Source organism: Geotrypetes seraphini, chromosome 7, assembly GCF_902459505.1.
Source record: "Geotrypetes seraphini chromosome 7, aGeoSer1.1, whole genome shotgun sequence".
Lineage (NCBI taxonomy): Eukaryota > Metazoa > Chordata > Amphibia > Gymnophiona > Dermophiidae > Geotrypetes > Geotrypetes seraphini.
Window position 1 is genome coordinate 52,521,549 of NC_047090.1, and position 21,644 is coordinate 52,543,192.

A 21,644-nucleotide genomic window follows, 5' to 3' on the forward strand; every position below is an offset into this window, starting at 1 on the left:
TTCGTTGTGCCATAATTACAAAATGGAAAGAACAATTTCTATACAGAAAGGGAATTATAATAATTTTTAAAAGATTTGGGGGCCATTGACAAATTATTGTAATGATTAGACATCATTTTCCACTGACAATATATTTATACATAGGGGGAGGGGGAATGGTATAAAGTTCTATTGAAGGTTTAATCAATAGATAAGAATACAATATTTATATGATATTTTTGATTGAAATTTTTGTAGGAAGGGTGGGTGGGGAGGGAACAAATTTACCAAGTTGTTTGTACAGTGCTACCAACGTAAACGCACAGCGATAAATTTATGTACTTACGATGACAATAGAAAGAAATTCAAGTGATAAGTAAAAGTTTTAAATGATGTAATATTGTGTACTTGTAAGATGAAAAATGAATAAAGAATTAAAAAAAAAAAAGAAAAATAGATATTCTAGATTTTACATAACGAATCCCATTTTCTTTTAAACTGATAAGCAACATACCCCCCCCCCCTTCAGATCTCAAACATCTTGCAGATTGATAGACTTTTCACAAGTTTTGAAAGCAAGTAGGAGCAGAGGAGTACAGTATTTGATGAACAACTGACAGAGCTTTAAAGTAAATTCTCTGCTGAACAGATAACCAGTATAGAGCTTTAAAAATCAGAGTAATATGGGCAATCCTAGGAATACAATATACTAGAAAACAATCACTCCATTTGGTCACACCAACGCTAGAAAAAGTAGCAAGCGGGAGTTTTACTCTGCGAATCGATAGGCTGAAGCGTTGGTGTCGCAGCCCTGAAGTAGTGGCTTAAAAGCAACAAAACGATCGTCGGCCTGGCTCTTTTCTAACTATCTTGTTTTTCCTAGTTAGTTTTGACTATTTTCAGGCTCCCACCTGCCAGTAATAAGTTATACGTGAAAGTTTTTTGCCAGTGATGCATAGGTGGAAGAGAGTGGGAACACCTCGCCGAGTCTGAGGCTTTTCTTTCGCCTTAAAATACTTTTTCTGGCATTTGTGTGCACTGACTAAATGGAGTGATTGTTTTCTAGTATATTGTATATTTTCCCTCCATTCCTTTTTTTTGCTATTTGCAATCCTAGGAATACCCTTCTTGGAAAGCAAACGTTCACTCATGAAATAATCTCTTTTATCGAACAGATTTTAAAGATGGATACATAAAACATGTTGTTTTGAGTATTCCTATTAGGATTGTTTACTTTAAACTGAGAAGAAAAATATTCAGGGCTAAGCCAAACATTTCCTTGAAACAGATACATCCAAATTTAAACAGAATTCTCGCCTCAAAAGGCAACCAATGTAGCTTTTGGTAAAAAGGACTCACATGATCGAACTTTCTTAAACCAAAAATCAAATGAACTGCCGTATTTTGTATTAAATGCAATCTGTAATGAATCTTTTTTTTTTTTTTTTTTTTCATTTTTAGAGTTGGAACGAGCTTATTGTGCTCCTTTTCATTTGTTTTATGTTCTTCAGGCTAGGGTTGGAGTACTTCCTGGTCATATTCGTTCATCTTGCATCTATCAAACGGCCAGGGATGGTTGGAAAGATCTTGCGAAATGGGGTGGGTTTGATCATTTCCATAACTGCTTTTTGCCAATATAGGGCAATGGAGCCTTTAGTCCAGGAATGGAATCAGGTGTTTTTCTCCTGGGGCTCACAGGGTATAACACTTCTCCAACATGTTCTTACTGCGAAGGGCACTTTACGCTCACTAAGCTCTCTTGGATTGGAGGGGCCTCTTAGACAGAGATTTTTGCTTACCGACAACTTGATCATTATGTCAGGTCTTTCCCACAGTCCTCTTTATTGGCCAGTGTAGCTCAGCGTTTGGAGGATCTTTTTTTACTAGAGGAAGTGGACCATTTGTTTATCTCCCTGCTTTATGAAAAAATTGGTTGAGAATCTGTCCCCGTGGGTTTTCGCGGGTATCTCGAACAGATGGTCCTTGGATTTGAGAGTCCATTTAACCACAGTAGAAGTTTTGCATTTAATATGTTTGATCCCCACTTGGGTGGCCTCCTCAAAACTTAGGGAATGTCAATTTCATATACTCAATTACATCTGATGGGTAAGATTGCTTCGGACATTTGTAGACATTTGTTAATGAGCTTCTAATACTTTTATACATGCCTTGTGGCAATGTTCTCATATAAATAGTTTTTGGAGGGAAGTCCTGGGTTATGTGGGTGATAGTTTGCAACAACCTTTGCAATAGCCCATTACCAGGTTACACCGGGAAGGGGTAGGCCCGCTATTCTGAAGAGACGGGCCTGCAAACCAAAGAGAGAAGGCCTGCCTTGCTGATAAACGTACAGGGGTTTCTGGGTGGATTTATGGGGGGTCATGTGTTCGGGGGGGTGCTGGCAGGAGGGAGTGGGCATCCCTTCTGCTGCGGACTGTGTGGGGGAGGGGTTCATGGGTGGTGGTATACCTCCTGTCAGATAACTTGCGGTGGGGTTCCCTTCAGTGGCCACTCCGCTGATTGCGGCAGGGAGATTTCCTTGCCGCAGTCAGTTTAGCAGCCATTTCTATTTGAAATGTAGGCCAGCATTTTATTGGCCTACTTTTCAGACACCTATCGCAGCCCTAGGGAGATGCCTAGGACTGCTTAAGCTTGCTTAAGGTCACTTCCGGGCAAAACCACGCCCACTCACAGCCTTGGCGCCTCCCGGTACCTGTGACAGACACCTACAGTGTAGGTGGTTTGTTTCGGGGGGTCGTTAGTTTTTTGTTTTTTTTTAAGAAAACACTTCCCAATTGGCTGGTTAGACAATGGTAGGATGCCTCCCGCTGCCTACAATTGGAATGCCATTTATAGAATTTGGCCCTGATTGTTTTTAAATTATTCACTTCCACACAGATAGAACATTTTGCCCACCTCTATTGCACTGATGTTTATAGCTTGGTTTCAACTTAACACTTCTTGCTTTTAATTTAATAAAATGATTCTAGGTAAAGTAAATATTACCCAATTACTGCCCACTTATAGATCTCTATATGCTTTTTACTAGATGACGAATATCCATTTTATCTGCAGCAAGCAAGGATACCTCTCTTGAGTAATTCTGATTGTAGAGATTACTGGGGCACAGATATTAGAGATGATAACTTTTGTGCTGGAGCAGCTGGATCATCATCTTGTATGGTATGTAACTTTTTGTGTGAATTAAGTACTCAAAGCAATATCAAGTCACAGAGTATATCTTCCTCAGACTTCACTTTCAGAATTAAAATATTCTTTACATTTGTGATTTTTAGTTGTTTGGTTGTTGAGATGTCATGAAACACTAGAATAGTTATACTGCACTTAAACATAAGTGTTAAAATATTTTACAAACAAATTGGGCTACTTGGTTAATGTACTGTGTCCAAAGGTGCTCCAAATTAGACTCAATAAATTAGCTACAGTATATAGAGACTATGGGCCTCTTCTACTAAACCACGCTAGCTGTTTTAGAGCCGGGAGCCGCGCTGAATGACCTCGACACTCATAAGAACTCTATGAACGTCAGAAGCAGCACGGGCCATTCAACATGGCTCCCCGCACTAAAACCGCTAGCAAGGTTTAGTAGAAGAGGGGGGTATGGCCTAAATTCACTAAATCCCCCTTACCATATCAATCTGTGGCCGGGCGACTGATTCACAAAGAGGCTGCATGCAAATGATCTCGCACGGAGACACGCCCCACACCGACCCCAGAGCGATCCTGACATATGCGCAGACCATATTCTTTGCCTGTAGATGGTCTGCGCATGCGCTTGCTCTTTTGTTTTGTATCAGAATTCTGTTTGACTTGATATGAAGAAAGTATTTTGCACTATGCTTGGATTTTGTGTACAGGGCAACTGAATTTGCATTGGGCCTGAGCTTCGAGTTCTTCTTTTTTCTAACCTACGAGTCTGTGTGCTTTGCATTTTAATCTCTGCATATGCTGTTTGCTTTCGCTGGCTGCTCCCTCTCTCACTGGGAACAAATCACCTTTAATTCACTTGCAATGTGTTGAAGCCAATCCAAAAGCAACGGCAATCACATTGCCCCACTGAACCTTGGCCAGCTACATTACCCAAAATCTCCATAGGAGAAAGCCTCTCCTGCCAGCTGGGAAAGCGAATAGCTAAGCTCCCAAGGCCGGATCATGCGTGTCAGCCATGCATCGAGTGACAAAATTTTTCTCATGAGCCTGTGGTTTTAACCCGCGGGTTTAAACCACAGCAGAGAGCAAGAGAGTTGGAGCAGGTTTAAAGCGTGTTCTGAAAGCGCTGATTCCTTTCGGCGCAGAGAGGCAGGGCGACATAGAACAGGATTTTTGCTGCAGGGCTGGGATTTCAGGGTGACACAGAACAGGAAAGGATGTGAGCAGTCCAATCTGTGTTCCTTAAATTGTTTAGCGAATTTCTGCCTTCCTACATTTGCATGCGCGGATCAGATCGGGTTCAGATCGGATCAGGAGGAAGGTGAGTGAATCGGGTCGGGGTCGCAAACTGATCGGAACACGATCGGTAAGCTTAGTGAATCTAGCCCTATATCCTTGTATGGTTTACAAACAGGATGCAAGTTTTAGGAAGGGGCAGTATAATAAAGATCCCCTTTTACAAAACTGTGAAAGCGAGTTTTAGTGCCAGCCGGCACACTGAATGCTCTGTGTTGCTCCTGACACTCATAGGAACTCTGAGCATCAGAGCAGTGCGGAGCATTCAGCATGCTGGCCAGTGCTAAAAAACACTTTTGTAGTTTTGTAAATAGGGGAGGGGGAAGGGAATATTGCAGCTTCTGTCATACAGTGCCTAAATCTAACTTGTTTTAAGCTACCAATGAGAAGGCCTGAACTAAATATAAATAGATTTCCAGTGCAATAGGTGAGACATTCTAGACGGATAAGTAATATCCCCATAGCCATGTGCATCTGCAGAAGGAATCTACTCCAGACTTTTTCTTTTGTCTGCTGTACTTCACTGGGCTCCTTAGCTCTACCTACAGTTCTTTCCTTCTGCACTCGTGTTTGCAGGAGTGTTTATTCTGCTCTCCCCATTATATTATTTTATTTGGTGTATTTTTCATCCCCTTTTTGGGGATTCTAGTGCTTGGAGAATTTTTTCAGCTCTGCTGCTTTGAGAACACACAGACTTCGGTCTGTAGCCGACAGGCCACCCAGTGGGTGCTTATTAGCCAGCCTGCATAGTTTTATTTGGAGCTCCCCAACTGTTAAGCAGGGGTCAAGTGTAGACAGTTGGGCACCCTTAGGAAACTTGGCGTTGTCTTGCAGGGTGCCAGCTGCATCTTCTCTCCTCCACCTGTCCCGGTGCACATTCTGTTGGTCCGCAGGGGTGGTGGTACACTCAGGCTTAGGGTCTGACTGTCATCCAGATCAGTTTTCTAGAGGCAATCCCAGCATGAGGCAGTGATTCTTTCCTCCAGCTACTGTTAGAAAGCTGAGACAGGTCACAGTGAATACAGGATGTTACAGCCTGTGAGGTGAATTGGGGGATGTTTGAAAAGTAGAGTTTTCAGTGTTTCTGCATGTTCCCCTGTGTTCCTCCACTGAAAAAATCCTAAAACTGCCGTTTTTTTGTGTTTGGGAAGTGTAAAAAAAATCACAATTTTGACGTGAATTTCTTGACAGCGGCCATCATGGATTTTTAGTGATCTTTTTTCTAAAGCTCTCTGCTTTTCCAAAACTGCAAATGTTGCCTAGAAACATGTTGGGATGGAGTCCATGGGCTCTCCTCATGTGGATTCTTGCAAGTATTGTGCAAATCTAGCATTTTTAGAGCATCCTTGTGCCACATGGCATGTGGCGCAGCCGGGGGAGGCAGTAGTGTCAAACTTAGCCTCTCCCCTGCTGAAGCAGGTGACCAAATGCTCAGCTAGCCCAGTGGGGTGGCCGCCTTTACTTTTGGGGCTCAGCACAGCTGTTCCGTCCGCCTGACTGCGGACCCTTTACCTATGAAATGTAAATTTACGTCATCTAAGGGTGGCTCTACACCCCAAGAGCCGGACACTTTTTCAGACTTTATGAAATTTTTGTGGAATGAGTTTCAGAACAGGCGTTCTCCCACTGTGCAGTCCCAATCTGCCTCCACAGCGTCTCAATAGCATTGCTCCTTTGGACATGTCCTCGACTGAGCATGTCACTGTTCTTCCACTGCCTGACCATGAACTGGGGAATCCTGATGCAGATGACTAGCTTGCTGACTCCTTATTTGCAGGTGCAGCACTTCTCAGGGTAGGCGATCACGGACTATGTGCTGGATCTGTGGATTCCTCTGGACTTTTGGAACCTGGGGATGATCCTACTCGCCTGCGCTTATTTAAGTCTGCGGCTTTGCAGGCCTTTGTTTCTGAATGTTTGCAGGAGTTGAATTTGGTTAACGTGACCATTTATTTTTTTCATCAAAACGGGACATCTATTAATATTTAGTCCTGCCCCCAACCCTGCCCTAGCCACACAACCAATCCCGCCTTAGCCCCACCCCAGCTCCGCCCCCAATTTCTTCCATTCATTTTTCATGTACACATAATATCTTAATTCATAATGGTAACCATAACATTTTTAAAAAACCACTAAGCATACTATACACAGAGAAAATGTTAATTATCATTTATATTTGGGGGGTTTCAAAGATGTCAAGGTAGATGACTTTAAAATATGCAATGTCACCTCAGTAACTATAGAAAAATAGACAAATATAGTACAGATATAAATTCTCAAAACAGACACATTTTGATAACTAAATTGAAAATAAAATCATTTTTCCTACCTTTGCTGTCTGGTGATTTCATGAATCTCTTGTTGCCTTTCCTTCTGACTGTGCATCCTTTCTTTCATCTCTTTTTTTTCTGCACTCAGGCCCAACAGTTGTCCCTTTTATTCCCTCCCTCCTTCCTTCCTATGTCCTCAGTGCCTCTTTCCTATGTCCTTAGTGCCCCTTCCTGTGTCCTTAGTGCCCCCAGTGCCTCCTTCCTATGTCCTTAGTGCCCCTTCCTATATCCTTAGTGTCCTCGGTGCTTCCTTCCTATGTCCCCCTCACTGCCTTCCAGCCTTTGTCTCCACCCCCTCCCTTATGCTCTGGCATCTCCTTTTCTTCCTTCCCACTCCACCCCATGGTCTGGCATCTCTATCTCCTTCACATCTCTCTCCTCTCTTACCATCTCCCCCTCCCACTCCATTATCTGGCATCTCTTCTTCCTTCCTCTCCTTCTTTTCTCCTGGTCTGGCATCTGTATCCTCCCCCTCCCTCCATATACCCTGACATCTTTCTCCCCCTCCATGGTCTGGTAGCTCCTTTCCTTTCCTTCCCTCCCATGGTCTTGGCATCTCTTTCCTCTCCTCTCCCTTCCCTGGTTTTCCTTCTCCCTTCTCTCTCCCCAATTGGGTGCAGCAACAGCACTTCCCTTCTCCTATCCCCTCCCCAATTGGGTGTAGCAGCAGCACTTCTCTTCCCCTATCCCCTCCCCAATTGGGTGCAGTAGCAGCTTTTCTCTTCCCCTATCCTCCTCTTGGGTGCAGCAGCAGCAGCTTTTCTATTCCCCCCTCCCCCCTTGGTTGCAGCAGCATCATTTCTCTTCCCATCCCTCCCAATGGCAGAGTCGCAAGCTTCCCTCCATCGCTGACCTATCTTCCTGCTCTTCCTTGCTTCGGGCCTTCCTCGTTGCCGGGTCCTGCCTTCGCTGAAACAGAAAGTAGGCAGGAGTCGGACCCGGCAGCAAGGAAGGCCCGAAGCAAGTTGTAAGCTTTCCTCCATGTCTCCCTTAGCTTCCCTCCGTCGCTGCCCATAGTGAACTCCTGCTCCGAGGCTCGAATGTGTGCGTGCCGGATTCCCTTCTCTCCTCCTCCCCCCCCCCCCCCGGGACGTAAGTTCCGGTTTCGGAGGGAAGAGAAGGGAAGCCGGCACGCACACGTTAGAGCCCCAGAGCGTGAGTTCAATTTGAATTCTGGAGTCAACCCAGGAAGGAACATCGACAGCAGCAGCAGGATTAGGGCACAGAGAACATGGTGGCAAGCAGGCACAGAGAACACTGCGGGGGTTTGGCGCTGGACCGACCGTCCCCTTGTTCCCGCGCACAGCTTTGGGATGCTGTCCCTGAAAACGGGACAGTTTGGTGTCCCGAAGCGGTGGCGGTCCAATAATGGGACTGTCCCGTTGAAAACGGGACGTATGGTCACCTTAAATTTGGTCCACTTCTTCCTCCTGGCTTTGTGGTGTGTGCTCGCAGTCTGCTACCTTTCCCTGGCACCCTGATATGAGCATTCTGGTCTCGGAGCAGTTTGACTCTCCAGAAGGTGCTCTTAAAATTGTCATGCTTGTATCCTCAGGCACAGGAGTGTCGGCAGCTTTTGGGTTAGACCAGGGTGGATTCTTTGGTTGCGCAGGTGACTAAATGCACCTCTCTACCCAGTAAAGGTGGTGTGGTGCTAAAGGATATGAAGGACCACCGTGTGGATGTGATCCTCCGGAAACTCTGTCACATCTGCTTTAAGCATCAAAGCAGCTTTGGCAGTGACCTTTGTTGCATGTGGCTGTCTCTCTGAACTGCGCACATTGGAGAGTCAGAGCTGTGGATCCTTCTCCTCAACTTCTTTTAGCTGTAACAGATTATATTGCTAGTAAATTGTATGAACTTATGTGAGTTTTGGGAAAGATATCAGCATGCTTGCAGAATGCTCTGGATCAGACAATGGGCTGGTGATTCCACTTCAAAGGCTACTTTGGCTAGACCACTCTTTAAAGGACTGTTATTGTTTGGCAAAGGTCTGGATGACCTCATGGATTCTGTGATGGACCATCACCCTAAGACTCTGTCTGATAGCAGACTAAGGACCTTTGCAGGTTCTGGTTGCTCTAATTTTCATGACTCTTGGCAATCCCGACCTTATGCAAGTGTCACGTCACAGAGATTTTCACAGGGCTCCCAATGACAGTTTGCTGGCTACAGGCGTTCTCAGCCTTCCACCTCCCATTCTGTGCCCTTTGCCAAAAAGGCACAATGACCAGGCTTAGGGATGCCCCTCTACAGATAAGGAGAAGACTCTCAACATTCCTTCCCACCTGGATTCGCATTACATCATGCACCTGGGCAGCCATAATCCATGCAAGACTTACACCCTAAATGGCGAGATCCTAACAAGAACTAATGCAGAGCGTGACCTAGGGGTGATCGTCAGTGAGGACATGAAGGCTGCCAATCAAGTGGAGCAAGCTTCCTCCAAAGCAAGGCAAATCATAGGTTGCATACGCAGGAGTTTCGTCAGCCGTAAGCCTGAAGTCATTATGCCATTGTATAGATCCATGGTGAGACCACACCTGGAGTACTGTGTGCAATTTTGGAGGCCGCATTACCGAAAAGATGTGCTGAGACTAGAGTCGGTGCAGAGAATGGCAACCCGGATGATCGCTGGGCTCAAGGATCTCCCTTACGAGGAAAGGCTGGATAAGTTACAGCTCTACTCACTCGAGGAACGCAGAGAGAGGGGAGACATGATAGAGACGTTCAAGTATCTCACGGGTCGCATCGAAGTGGAAGAAGATATCTTCCTTCTCATGGGTCCCACGGCAACCAGGGGGCACCCGTGGAAAATCAGGGGAGGGAAACTGCACAGTGACACCAGGAAATTCTTTTTCACTGAGAGAGTGGTTGACCGCTGGAATAATCTTCCACTTCAGGTCACTGAGGCCAGCAGCGTGCCTGATTTTAAGGCCAAATGGGATAGATACGTGGGATCTATTCACTGAGTTAGGTGGGGAAGGGTCATTGCGGTGGGCAGACTGGATGGGCCGTGGCCCTTATCTGCCGTCTATTTCTATGTTTCTATGTTTCTATGTTTCTATGTTACATCTGACCTACAGATCTTGGACATTATTTGGTCGAGCTACAAACTGGAATTTGCCCAGCCTCTGATGGATTGGTTTGTGGATACTCCTACAGGTCGCCTGGACAAAGCACTTAAGGTTGAAACCACCGTTCAGCACTTGCTTAGATATTCAAGCTATAGAGCCAGTGTCGCCCAAACACAAGCTCAGGCAGATTCTCTATATACTTTATCGTGCCAAAGATAGGCTTCAAAGAGTGGAGGCCTATTCTGGATTTATTTATTACTTTCTAAAATTTATAGACTGCATATCCCTAAGCAGTTCACAGTAAAATATTCACAATAGTTTTGAGACAAACTACATTAAGAAAACATCTTGAATTACAGCACAATCACATACTAGCAGTATCCCTCAAAAACTGGGGAGGCAATCAGTGTTCCCTCTAAGCGGGCGGGTGTTGTGAGCAAACTTTTTTCACTGTGAGCTAAAAATATCGGGCGCCAGCAAGTTATGAGCCAAATAAATATGTTGTCAAAGTTGCTGATACATGAGGACGAGGTATTCAAAGGAATTTTAGGCCTACACGCTAAATTAAATAACGTTAAATAATATTTTTAAGAACACAGAAATTGTAGGGATGAAATGATATCTTAATAAATGTTTTACAACAAATGTAGTTATGTCTGTTACATCCATATGTGTAAACTGTAAATTAAAAACAGTCCAGAAGACAATAGGCTCCCTGCGCTAAAAACCACTATTGCGGTTTAGTAAAAGGGGACCATATTGTAAAATATAGATAGCAGATATAAATTCAGAACTGTGCATAGTAAGTGAAGGGAAGTTTTCATCTCTGGGAATTTACCCAGTTAACTATTAAGTTATTTGGGCAAATTCCTTTGAAAACTGTGGTAATACTGCCTCCACTTTGCTAAATTTAAAATAAAATCATTTTTCCTACCTTGTCTGGTGATTTCTGGTTGCACTTTCTTCTTCTGACTGTGCATCCAATCTTTCTTCCCTTCTATCAGCCTGTATGCTTTCTCTCCTCCACACCTCATTCCCTCCCCCAACTTTTTCTTCCTCTCTCCCTGACCTTTCTTTCTTTTTTTCTGTTTCTCTTCTTTCCTTCTGTTTCCCTGCCTGCCCCCTTTCTTTCTTTCTCCCAGCCTCCTGTCCAGCAGTAACTCTCTTCCCTTCCTCCCCTCCCAGCAGCATCTCTCCGTCTCCCTCTCCAGTAGCAGCTGTCCCTTTTTTTTCCTTGCCCAGCAGCTTCCCAGATTCCTTTCCCTCCTCCCCTCCCAGAAGCATCTCTCCGTCTCCTTCTCCCTCTCCAGTAGCAGCTGTCCCTTTTTTTCCTAGCCCAGCAGCTTCCCAGATTCCTTTCCCTCCTCCCCTCCCAGAAGCATCTCTCCTTCTTCTCCTTATCCAGTAGCAGCTGTCCCTTTTTTTCCTTGCCCAGCAGCTTCCCAGATTCCTTTCCCTCCTCCCCTCCCAGAAGCATCTCTCCTTCTTCTCCCTCTCCAGTAGCAGCTGTCCTTTTTTTTCCTGGCCCAGCAGCTTCCCAGATTCCTTTCCCTCCTCCCCTCCCAGAAGCATCTCTCCGTCTCCTTCTCCCTCTCCAGTAGCAGCTGTCCCTTTTTTTCCTAGCCCAGCAGCTTCCCAGATTCCTTTCCCTCCTCCCCTCCCCGAAGCATCTCTCCTTCTTCTCCCTCTCCAGTAGCAGCTGTCCTTTTTTTTCCTGGCCCAGCAGCTTCCCAGATTCCTTTCCCTCCTCCCCTCCCAGATGCATCTCTCCTTCTCCTTCTCCCTCTCCAGTAGCAGCTGTCCCTTTTTTTTCCTGGCCCAGCAGCTTCCCAGATTCCTTTCCCTCCTCCCCTCCCAGAAGCATCTCTCCTTCTCCCTTTCCAGTAGCAGCTGTCCCTTTTTTCCCCTGCCCAGCAGCTTCCCAGACTGATAGTGGTTTTCTCCCCTCCCAGCAGCTCTTCTTACTTCCCAGCGCAGCGATTCACGAAGGCAGCCTCGGGTCCTTTGTTGTGTCGCGCCGCCTCTGAGGAAAGAGGAAGTTGCATCATCAGAGGCAGCCGCGACTCAGCAAAAGCCCCGAGGCTGCCTTCGTGAATCGCTGCGCTGGGAAGTAAAGGAGAGCTGCAGAGAGGGGAGAAAGCCACTGTCGGAGGCTCCCCAAGATCTCTCCGGCCCAGCGCACGCTTCCGATGCTGATCTTGCAGAAGTTCAAATGAGTCAATCTTGCCGGTCCTGCGCTGTGACGAGAAACTTGTGCGCTGCGACCTAATATTTTGTGCGCCAGCGCACGCCAGCGCAGCTTAGCGGGAACACTGCGAATATATTAGCAAACTATGCTACATTAAATCATATTCAAGATATCCTGACCAACTTGCAACATGAAATTAATATTTAATTATTTATTGAAATTTTCAATATATTACAAGAAACTAACATTCTTGCTAGGGAAATACAGCAGGAATACAAGTTAAAACATCACATTTTATAAACAGATATGAAAATAAAATTCTCGCTTCCTTAGACCACAAAAAAAATGAAGGGGAGTAACAGCAGTTATTATTAAGAAGTTAAACACAAAGAAAAAAACAGCCCTCGTTATCCCAAAATTGAAACAGCACAACTTAGACCCCTCTCAGCCGGCAAATTACCGCCCCATCGCCAACCTACCCTTAATCTCCAAACTAACTGAAAAAATCATTCACACTCAACTTTCAGAATTTATCGAAAACACTCATGCCCTTCATCCATGTCAAACAGGCTTTCGTTCTTCACATTCCACTGAACTGTCGCTGCTAGGCCTCATCTCAACTATTCATTACTATCATGATCACCAAAAATCTGTTCTTCTTATCTCCCTCGACCTGTCTGCAGCCTTCGACACTATTGATCACTCTCTCCTTATTAATCGACTTAAAGACTGCGGTACTATCTGGCAAAATTTCTATCAAATCTACTCCTATACAAATGGAAACAAAAATAAAATTATTAGGAGTCATTATCGATCAGGATCTCACATTCCATGATCAAATCAGTTCGGTAGTAAAAATCTGTTTCTTCAAACTTCGTCTTATTCGTTCATTAACTTCGATCTTAGGGACAGATGCAATCACAATTCTGGTTCACTCTCTAGTCATTTCTCACTTAGACTATTGCAACTCTCTTTATAACGGCCTCCCACAAAAAGAAATTTGCCGCTTACAATTAATACAAAATACAGCAATAAAACTCATTTACAAAATAGGCAAATATGATCATGTTACCCCGCTTTTGAAAGAGGCACATTGGTTACCTATCATACATCGTATCACCTATAAAATCATCTTGCTTACCTTCAAAATAAAATTCACACACCAGCCTCTATATCTTGATAAGGTTCTCATCCCTCAATGTTCCTCACGTACTCTGAGGTCAACAGATCAAAAACTTTTACGAATCCCTTCCGTAAAAGAGTTCTATTACACCCGGAAAATAAATTTTACAGTAGTCGCCCCAACGTTGTGGAATGCAATACCACAACAACTTCGAGAAGAACAACATTTAGATAAATTCAAGATTAACTTGAAGACTTTTTTATTCCGTGACGCTTTCGCCTGTGCTTAGAGCTACCTTCTTTCCTCCTTTTTTTTTTTTTTTCCTTCATTTCTATTCTCCTCTCCTTCTCTTCTCTCTCTTTCATTCCTCTGGTTCTCATTTATTTAACCAACCGCTTTAAAAAAGCGACTCCACCCAATATGTTTTTTCCCCATTCCCACTTTCTCCTTTTCTTCTCCAAAACATGTAACTTTTCCCCTCCTTTCCCTCTTACCCTCACTTTCATGTCTGTCAAGTTATGTTTTTGATGTTCACCAATCATCCTTATATATTTATGACTCTTTTCTCTTTCTTATAATTTTATTGTGAACCGGCCAGATACCTGTTGATGGTCGGTATATTAAAAAGATAATAAACTTGAAAGGCTATAACATACTCTGCATTTATATTAAATTTCCGTTAAACAGCAATTTTCTTTAGCTCCAGAAATGATCTTAGCTGCTCTGGCTGAAAAAAAATATATTTAACCTGAGCAAATTTTACTACGCATTTACAAGGCTACGCCAGTAAAAAGGACGCCCCAAGTGCCGTGGTCTCCTGTCTTCAAGGACAAAAATTGTTTCCTTTTTTCCTGGGTAACCTTTGTTACATCCAGGAATACCCATATCTTTTTACCATAAAACAGTTCTTTTGATAAGCGGAAATAGAGTTTCATAAAGGAATCCAAGTCCTGTTGGAAAATAAATGAAATCAGAAGTGTCACTCTAAATGAAGAGTCAGAAATAGACTCTTCCAAAATAGCTGATATGTTAACATCCAATTGCGGTGTATCTGGATTAATTCCCTCCAATGTTTCCCGAGCTCTAGTGGTTTGTGGAAGATAATATATTTTATTTAATGGAGGAATATGGTCTGAAGAATATTTTAACACTTCCACCAAATATCTCTTTAAACATCTCATATGCTGAAATCCCGGGTACTTTGGGGAAATTCAAAATTCTGGCATTGAGTCTGGGGTTAAAATTCTCAATATTTTCTATTTTTCTTTGAAGCATAGTATTATCTTTAATTGCAGCTACTTTAAAGACTTGTAAGGCTTGAACTTCTGATTGCACATTTGCTATAGAGTTTTTCATTTCTGCGTTAGAATGTTCCTAGGCTCTTGAAATATCATTGATTTTACCAGCCAAAGTTTTTACCTCCTCTGATGTCTTCGAAGCAGCCTCTGATGTTTTAACTGCAACTTTATCTAATTTCTGGAGCATTTGCCAAATTGCTGCTAAAATCACCTCGTTGGAGGGGTTTCTCTCCCCAGTGTTAGTTCCCATCAGCAGAAACTCATCTGCCCCAGCTGCTTTCTCTACCGGAACTCCAGGCGCATCCTCGGCAACACTGGACAAGGAGGTGGTTCCATTTGCGGTAGCGAAAGAGAGATTTCATGCCCCTGTGAGGTAAGGCCTTCTTTACCTTTCCCCAACATGGGGCTATTTCCACCGGTCCCAGTGCAAATACCGGGCAATAATTGCTCAATCGTCTGCTGTCTAATAGGTGGTATCAGCGTCGAGGAAGAAGGCGCCTTAACCAAGCCTTTCCTTTTGTGCGGCATAATTGCTCTAAGAAAAGAAACGCTAACAGCCACGAGAGCTCGATCTCAATGCTCGGTCAATGCCGCCATCTTGGCCACTCCCCTTAATCGCAACATGAAATTTAAAAAAGGCCTCAACATATAGTTTGGTCTTTAACATTTTTCTAAACTTTAACTGGTCAGAACAGGTCCTCAGGATGCCGGGAAGATAATTCCATAATTTCACTCCTGCCACAGACATCATTGCTATTTTAAATTTAACATAATAGACAACATTTTCCTTCATAGAGATCAGTCTCATAGTACTTTTGGACCTCGATGCCCTCCCTGGCTGATACACATCCCACAAATTCCAATAGTTCACTGGCACATACCCTTACAAACTCTGAACTACTGATAACATCTTAAAACAAACCTTTTGAGCCACCGGGAGACAATGCAATTTCTTTAACACCAGAGTAATGCATTCTCTATGTGAAATATCCAAAATCAGCCTAGCCGCTGAATTTATCAATTGTTGTAATGCCTTACATTTGACCTTCGCCAGGCCCAAGTAAAGCATATTACAGTAGTCTAAATGAGTCAAAATCATATGGAAGGAGCATGGGTTTTACTCTATAAAGTATCCGTAACTGTACGTATCCATCCTGGATCACCCTGAGGGCCTGTCTTCCCATGGAAAGAGCACAATCTAAACAAACACCCAAGATCACAATCTCTCTTAACCTGCAGACTTGTACCATATACCAATAATTCAGTTGGAAGGTTCTCACTCACAAACATTACTTCTGATTTTCCAACATTCAGCTTTATTTCATGATCATCCATCCAATCATTCACAGATTTCATATACTTTTGATCTTTCCCAATTTCCATCACTCCATTCTCAATGGGGAAGAAAAACAAGATGATATGTGTATAGAACCTGTAATACACACCCAATTCATGAAATCTTTTCCCTAATGTGGCCAACAGGGCCAACAAAGCAGATACCTGAGGCACTTCCTTTTTAATTTCCCTTACCTTGGACACCATTAGACCACTCCGTACAACAAACGACCTTCCCATCAGAACCAAGACAAAACATCCCCATTAATTCCTATTTTCGCCAATTTCAGCAATAGCAAATCTAGATCAATAGTATCAAATGCCCCCGAGACATCAAGTAATACCACACAGTATGAGACATGTTTATCAAAGCCTTCTCTTAAAATTTCCACAACCGACATCAACAACACTATGACACTTTCTGAATGCTAGGTTTATTCGTAATAAGGTGGATATTATTTATGCATTATTAGAGGAAAGGAAATTGGATCCTTAGCATGTGAATGCGGCTCTCAAGGTTCCACGCTTTTGCATGGAGACCGTGCATTCGGTCATTGCAGCAGTGGCCCCAGGAGAGTTTCCTGCCTCTCTGGATCTCATGGAGGTACACATTCCTATTTTTCTGGCCCACCACAAATTCTTGCGGTTTCTGGAACAAAATTACTAATTCTTGGCTCTGCCTTTTGGGCTGGTGACAGTGCCCCGGACCTTAATCAAGGTGATGGTGATTGTGGCAGTTTATATGCAGAAAACGGGTCTCCAGGTTCACCCTTACTTAGACGACTGGCTGATCAGAGCTCGTTCATTGTCTAAGGGACAGTACACTGTGAAGCAGATACTCCAGGTACTGGAGGACCTAGGCTGGATTGTCAACTTCAGAAAGAGCAATCTGATGCCCATGAAGTCACTGGAATATCTGGGAGTCCTCTTCAACATGGCTGCGGGCCACGTCTATCTACCAGAAGCCTGCAGGCAGAAATTATGTGCCCAGATTTCTTCCCTTCTAGAGTAGTCTGCTCCTTCGGCATGGGACTATCTTCAAGTTCTGAGATCCATGGTTGCCACGTTGGATGTGGTTCCTTGGGTGAGGGTGCACATGCATCCTCTTCAGCATGCTTTGCTTTCTCATTAGGCTCCATACAGAGATGCCTACAGGTTTGTCTTCTTGGACTCTGGAAGCGCATTCCAGGTGTCCACCACACATTGGGTAAAGAAGAACTTCCTAGCATTCGTTTTGAATTTGTCCCCTTTCAACTTTTCTGAATGCCCTCTTGTTCTTTCATTATTCGAAAGTTTGAAAAATCTCTCCCTCTCTACTCTCTCTTTCTGCCCTTCATGATCTTATAAGTCTCCTCTTCTCCAGGGAAAAGATACCCAGTTTCTCCAATCTCTCAGCGTATGAAAGGTTTTCTATCCCCTTTATCAGACGCGTCCCTCTCCTCTGAATCCTCTCAAGTAACGCCATGTCCTTCTTAAAGGTATGGCGACCAATATTGGATGCAGTACTCCAGATGCGGACGCACCATCGCCCGATACAATGGCAGGATAACTTCTTTCGTTCTGGTTGTAATACCCTTCTTGATTATGCCTAGCATTCTGTTTGCCTTCGTAGCGGCCGCTGCGCACTGTGCCGTCGGCTTCATTTTCATATCAACCATTACCCCCAAGTCCCTTTCTTGGGTACTCTCATTTAATAACATCCCTCCCATCGTATAGTTGTACCTCGGGTTTTTGTTTCCCACATGTAATACTTTACATTTCTCAATGTTGAACTTCATCTACCATCTCGTCGCCCATTCCCCTAGTTTGTTCAAGTCCCTTTGCAATTCTTCGCAGTCCTCTTTAGTCCGAGCTCCACTAAATAGTTTGGTGTCGTCCGCAAATTTTATTATCTCACACTTCGTCCCTGTTTCTAGATCATTTATGAATATATTAAATAGCAGCGGCCTGAGCACCAAGCCCTGCGGGACCCCACTCGTGACCCTCCTCCAGTCAGAGTAGTGGCCCTTCACTCCTACCCTCTGTTTCCTACCCACCCACCAGTTTCTGATCCATCTATGTACGTCTCCTTCCACCCCATGGTTCTTCCACCCCATGGTTCTTCAGTTTCCGGAGTAGGCATTCATGGGGCACTTTGTCAAAGGCTTTTTGGAAATCTAGATATATGATGTTTATGGGGTCTCCTTTGTCCATCTGTTTGTTAATTCCTTCGAAGAAGTGCAATAAATTCATTAGGCACGATCTCCCCTTGCAGAAACCATGTTGGCTGGTTATCAGAAGTTTGTTTCTTTCAAAATGTTCATCGATGTTTTCTTTTATCAGTGTTTCCGCCATTTTCCCCGGAACCGAGGTCAGACTCACCGGTCTGTAGTTTCCCGGATCACCTCTTGATCCCTTTTTAAAGATGGGCGTAATGTTGGCTATCTTCCAGTCCTCCGGGATCATGCCTGTTTTCAGGGATAGATTGCAAATTTGCTGCAGTAGTTCTGCTATCTCCTCCTTTAATTCCTTCAGAACCCTTGGGTGGATTCCGTCCGAACCCAGGGATTTGTCAATTTTTAGTTTTTCTATCTGTCTGCGTACATCTTCAAGTCTCACTTCCATGGATGTTAATTTTTCTGCTTGATTTCCATTGAAGAATTGCTCAGGTTCCGGTATGTTGGATGTGTCTTCATTTGTAAATACAGACGAAAAGAACTTAAATCTTTCTGCCACTTCTTTCTCCTCCTTCACCACTCCCTTCCTGCCTCTATTGTCCAGCGGTCCCACCTCCTCCCTAGCTGGTTGATTCCCTTTAACATATCTAAAGAACGGTTTGAAATTTCGTGCTTCCCTGGCTAGCCTCTCTTCATACTCTCTTTTGGCAAATTTTTTTCCCCGTATCATTCTCTAGTCTAGATGGCATACTTATTGGTCATTGAGTCATAATGAAGCATGATTTCACCTGGTGCCAAATATGACTTTTCTATTTCCACTGACAATGCATTCTTAATACTAAGATCAATAATTCCTGAGAGTGGGCCCCTTCTTGATTGTAGATCTGTCAGCGCTTTTCACCTGTGGTTTGGTTTTCTTCTGGTAAGTCATTTTGACCTAGATTTATGTGGTTTGGTTTTCTTCTTGTGACCCAAGCACTTTATTGGAAAGCCCCAGAATATCTAATGCTGTCACAGTCAGCAGGTGTTTGCTAGTTTCTAGGGCAAAGATGCACAAAAACATATTTGTGCTGACAGGCAGAGAGATGCATTGCTCATCAGGCTTGGGTAAGTTCAATTCAGCAACACAGTATCTCTCTTAAATATTTCTTCTGGGGTCTCATGGGGGTCTTCACCTTCATTCTCATGAAGGTCTTCTTCCTTATTTTCCCCCAGGGCTCAGGTTGGGAAATGATTAAATGACCTGGTGCAGAGTGGCTCTGGAAGGCCCTGAGAGAAGCAATCTTCCCAAGGTGTTCCCTCATTGGGCCATCTCCCTCCTTTCCCCTCACAGGCAATTTTTAGAGTTTTTTCTTTCTGAGGTGTCTGGACGCAGCAACCATTCTCACAAGTCCCACGCGACTGCCCCAAAGCTTCTCCTGTGATGTGAGCTGCCCAGGTAGAAACAGAAAAGAGTGTCAGAGGAGAATTTTTGGGACTTGTGAGAATGATTGCCATGATCGGACACCTCAGAAAGAAAAAATTCTGAAATGCGCCCACGAAGGTGAGGGAGATGGTCCAAAGAGGGGAAGAGGTTGAGTGGCTCTGAAGAGAAATGAAAAGAGAGGGGGACAGATACTGAAGGGAAGTGAAGAGAGAGGGAGGAGTAGACACTAGGTGGATATGGGGAGGGGGAGAGGGGAGGAGAGAGAGGGATCAGACGCTAGAACAGGGGTGTCAAAGTCCCTCCTCAAGGGCCACAATCCAGTCGGGTTTCAGGATTTCCCCAATGAATATGCATGAGATTTATTTGCATGCACTGCTTTCATTGTATGCTAATAGAGCTCAAGCATATTCATTGGGGAAATCCTGAAAATCCAACTGGATTGCAGCCCTCGAGGAGGGACTTTAACACCCCTGAACTATAGTAAAGCTCCAAGTGAATGATTAGTGGTGAGAACAGACTTGGAAAATCCTTACTTTGAATTTAATAAAGCTATTGGTTTTCTTAAAACCATTGTGTATGGCTGTATTCCTGAGTTCCAGCCTTGGCTGCAGAGTCATAGCCATACAAAAGTGTGTTTTGGGGATTTTTGCCCAATTTCTAGACTTCCTTTAATTTCAGTTTAACTATGTAATTGTCAAGTGGTAGTATTCTATAGTTGAGTTTTTCCATTTTATCAAAATCCATTCTGGCACAAGAGGGCCCATTACATGTATTTCTAGAATTAGCCAAACTATATCATTGGAATTTCTTGGGGCAGGACAGAGGTTCTCTCAGTATGTAACATTGTTTTCATGGAACATAAATTTACTGTGGATAAATCTGACTGGCTTGTGTTTATTTTTCAGGGAGATTCCGGTGGACCACTTGTTTGCAAGATAAATGGAACTTATAAGCTTATTGGCATTATTAGCTGGGGTAGTACTAAGTGTGATGTTCATGCACCAGCTGTGTATGTTAATGTTTCTATGTATAGAGACTGGCTGTCATCGGTCACCAATGGAAAATTATAATTACTGAACCAAATGAATATTAAAATTATAATTACTGAACCAAATGAATATTAAAAAAGTTTTTTAAAAAACATTGAAATACATATTCTTTCCCTTATTCATGGCTTCAGTTGAACATTGCTTAGAAAAATATAACCAGTATCCTTTGCAAAGGATTTAATCTTGAAATACAACTCTTAATTTTTCTTAAATTTTTATTTGAGCGTGTTGTGTTTGCAGAATGTTACCAACTTTTAAATTGTCATCTTGGATTTCTCACAATTCTTATATGAATTGAAACAGGTATAATACTTCCTGGAATGACCCCTGCTTCAGACTACTGAACTATATGAAGGAGCTAATTGAAGAATTGATCTTTGAACAGCCTTTTGGGTATTAATTTTATATCCTTTCTCCTTAGCAAAGCCATCTACCCCCACTCCACCCCACGGAGAAAAATTTTTTGATGCTATGATCAGAACTACAACAAATTGGGGCAAATTGTGGCCTTTTATATCCAGCCATTATGAGAATTATACACGCAAACTGCACAGTTCAATATGATGACCTGGCGAAGTTAAAGGAATATATTTCTCAACAGATACAGCCTATGACTTAATTGTTGGTGTTTTCTGACTTTAACATAGGTGGAATGAATGACACTGTATTAGTTTTTTTTCTTTAGTTTATTTAAATGTCATCTGGAAGTACAAGAAATAGAAAAGGATCAGAAATATTGAACAATTAGTAAACTGAAATGGAATGTAGATATATTAGTTAACATTTGAATGAGCACGTGAATGTCATTGAGAGATCGGACACTGTGGCAGATTGTGGTTTGACAGTTATAACATCAGTGGGATAACAACGGATTTTCTGCAGAAAGAATATTTGACAGCTCTGACGAAATGACAGATTTTGATGGACAGGAAGTAAGTAGGAGGGAACATCGGCTCAAACCTCATGGATACAGCTGAGCCAGAAAGGATGGTTGTGGCAGACAAGGAGGAAGCGAGGTAAGGTTTATCTGCACGGGCGGAAGTACGCACTTGTTTACGGAAGGAAAAGAAGACATACAGTTATTTATGGAAGAGCATAGATTTAACATAAAAAGGATTTCGATATGAAGGGTAGATGGTGCTTCGAGAGGGATTAATGACTCTACAACTTTTGAGGCTTCAGTGTGGACAAATAAGGACTTGGCGTCTTGGATTAA

General features: G+C 43.4%; 1 protein-coding gene across 3 annotated transcripts in view; it reads left to right on the top strand.

Moving 5' to 3' along the window:
• Positions 1–20,522, top strand: part of OVCH1 (ovochymase 1) — a 413,341-nt gene extending 392,819 nt beyond the window's left edge. For all 3 annotated transcript variants that reach the window (XM_033953446.1, XM_033953447.1, XM_033953444.1), the window contains 2 exons: positions 3,029–3,162; positions 20,285–20,522. In XM_033953446.1, the coding sequence (XP_033809337.1) occupies positions 3,029–3,162; positions 20,285–20,449 (299 nt within the window). In that variant the 3' untranslated portion in view covers positions 20,450–20,522. The remainder of the gene's footprint in view (positions 1–3,028; positions 3,163–20,284) is intronic.
• Positions 20,523–21,644: the final 1,122 nt, after the last annotated feature.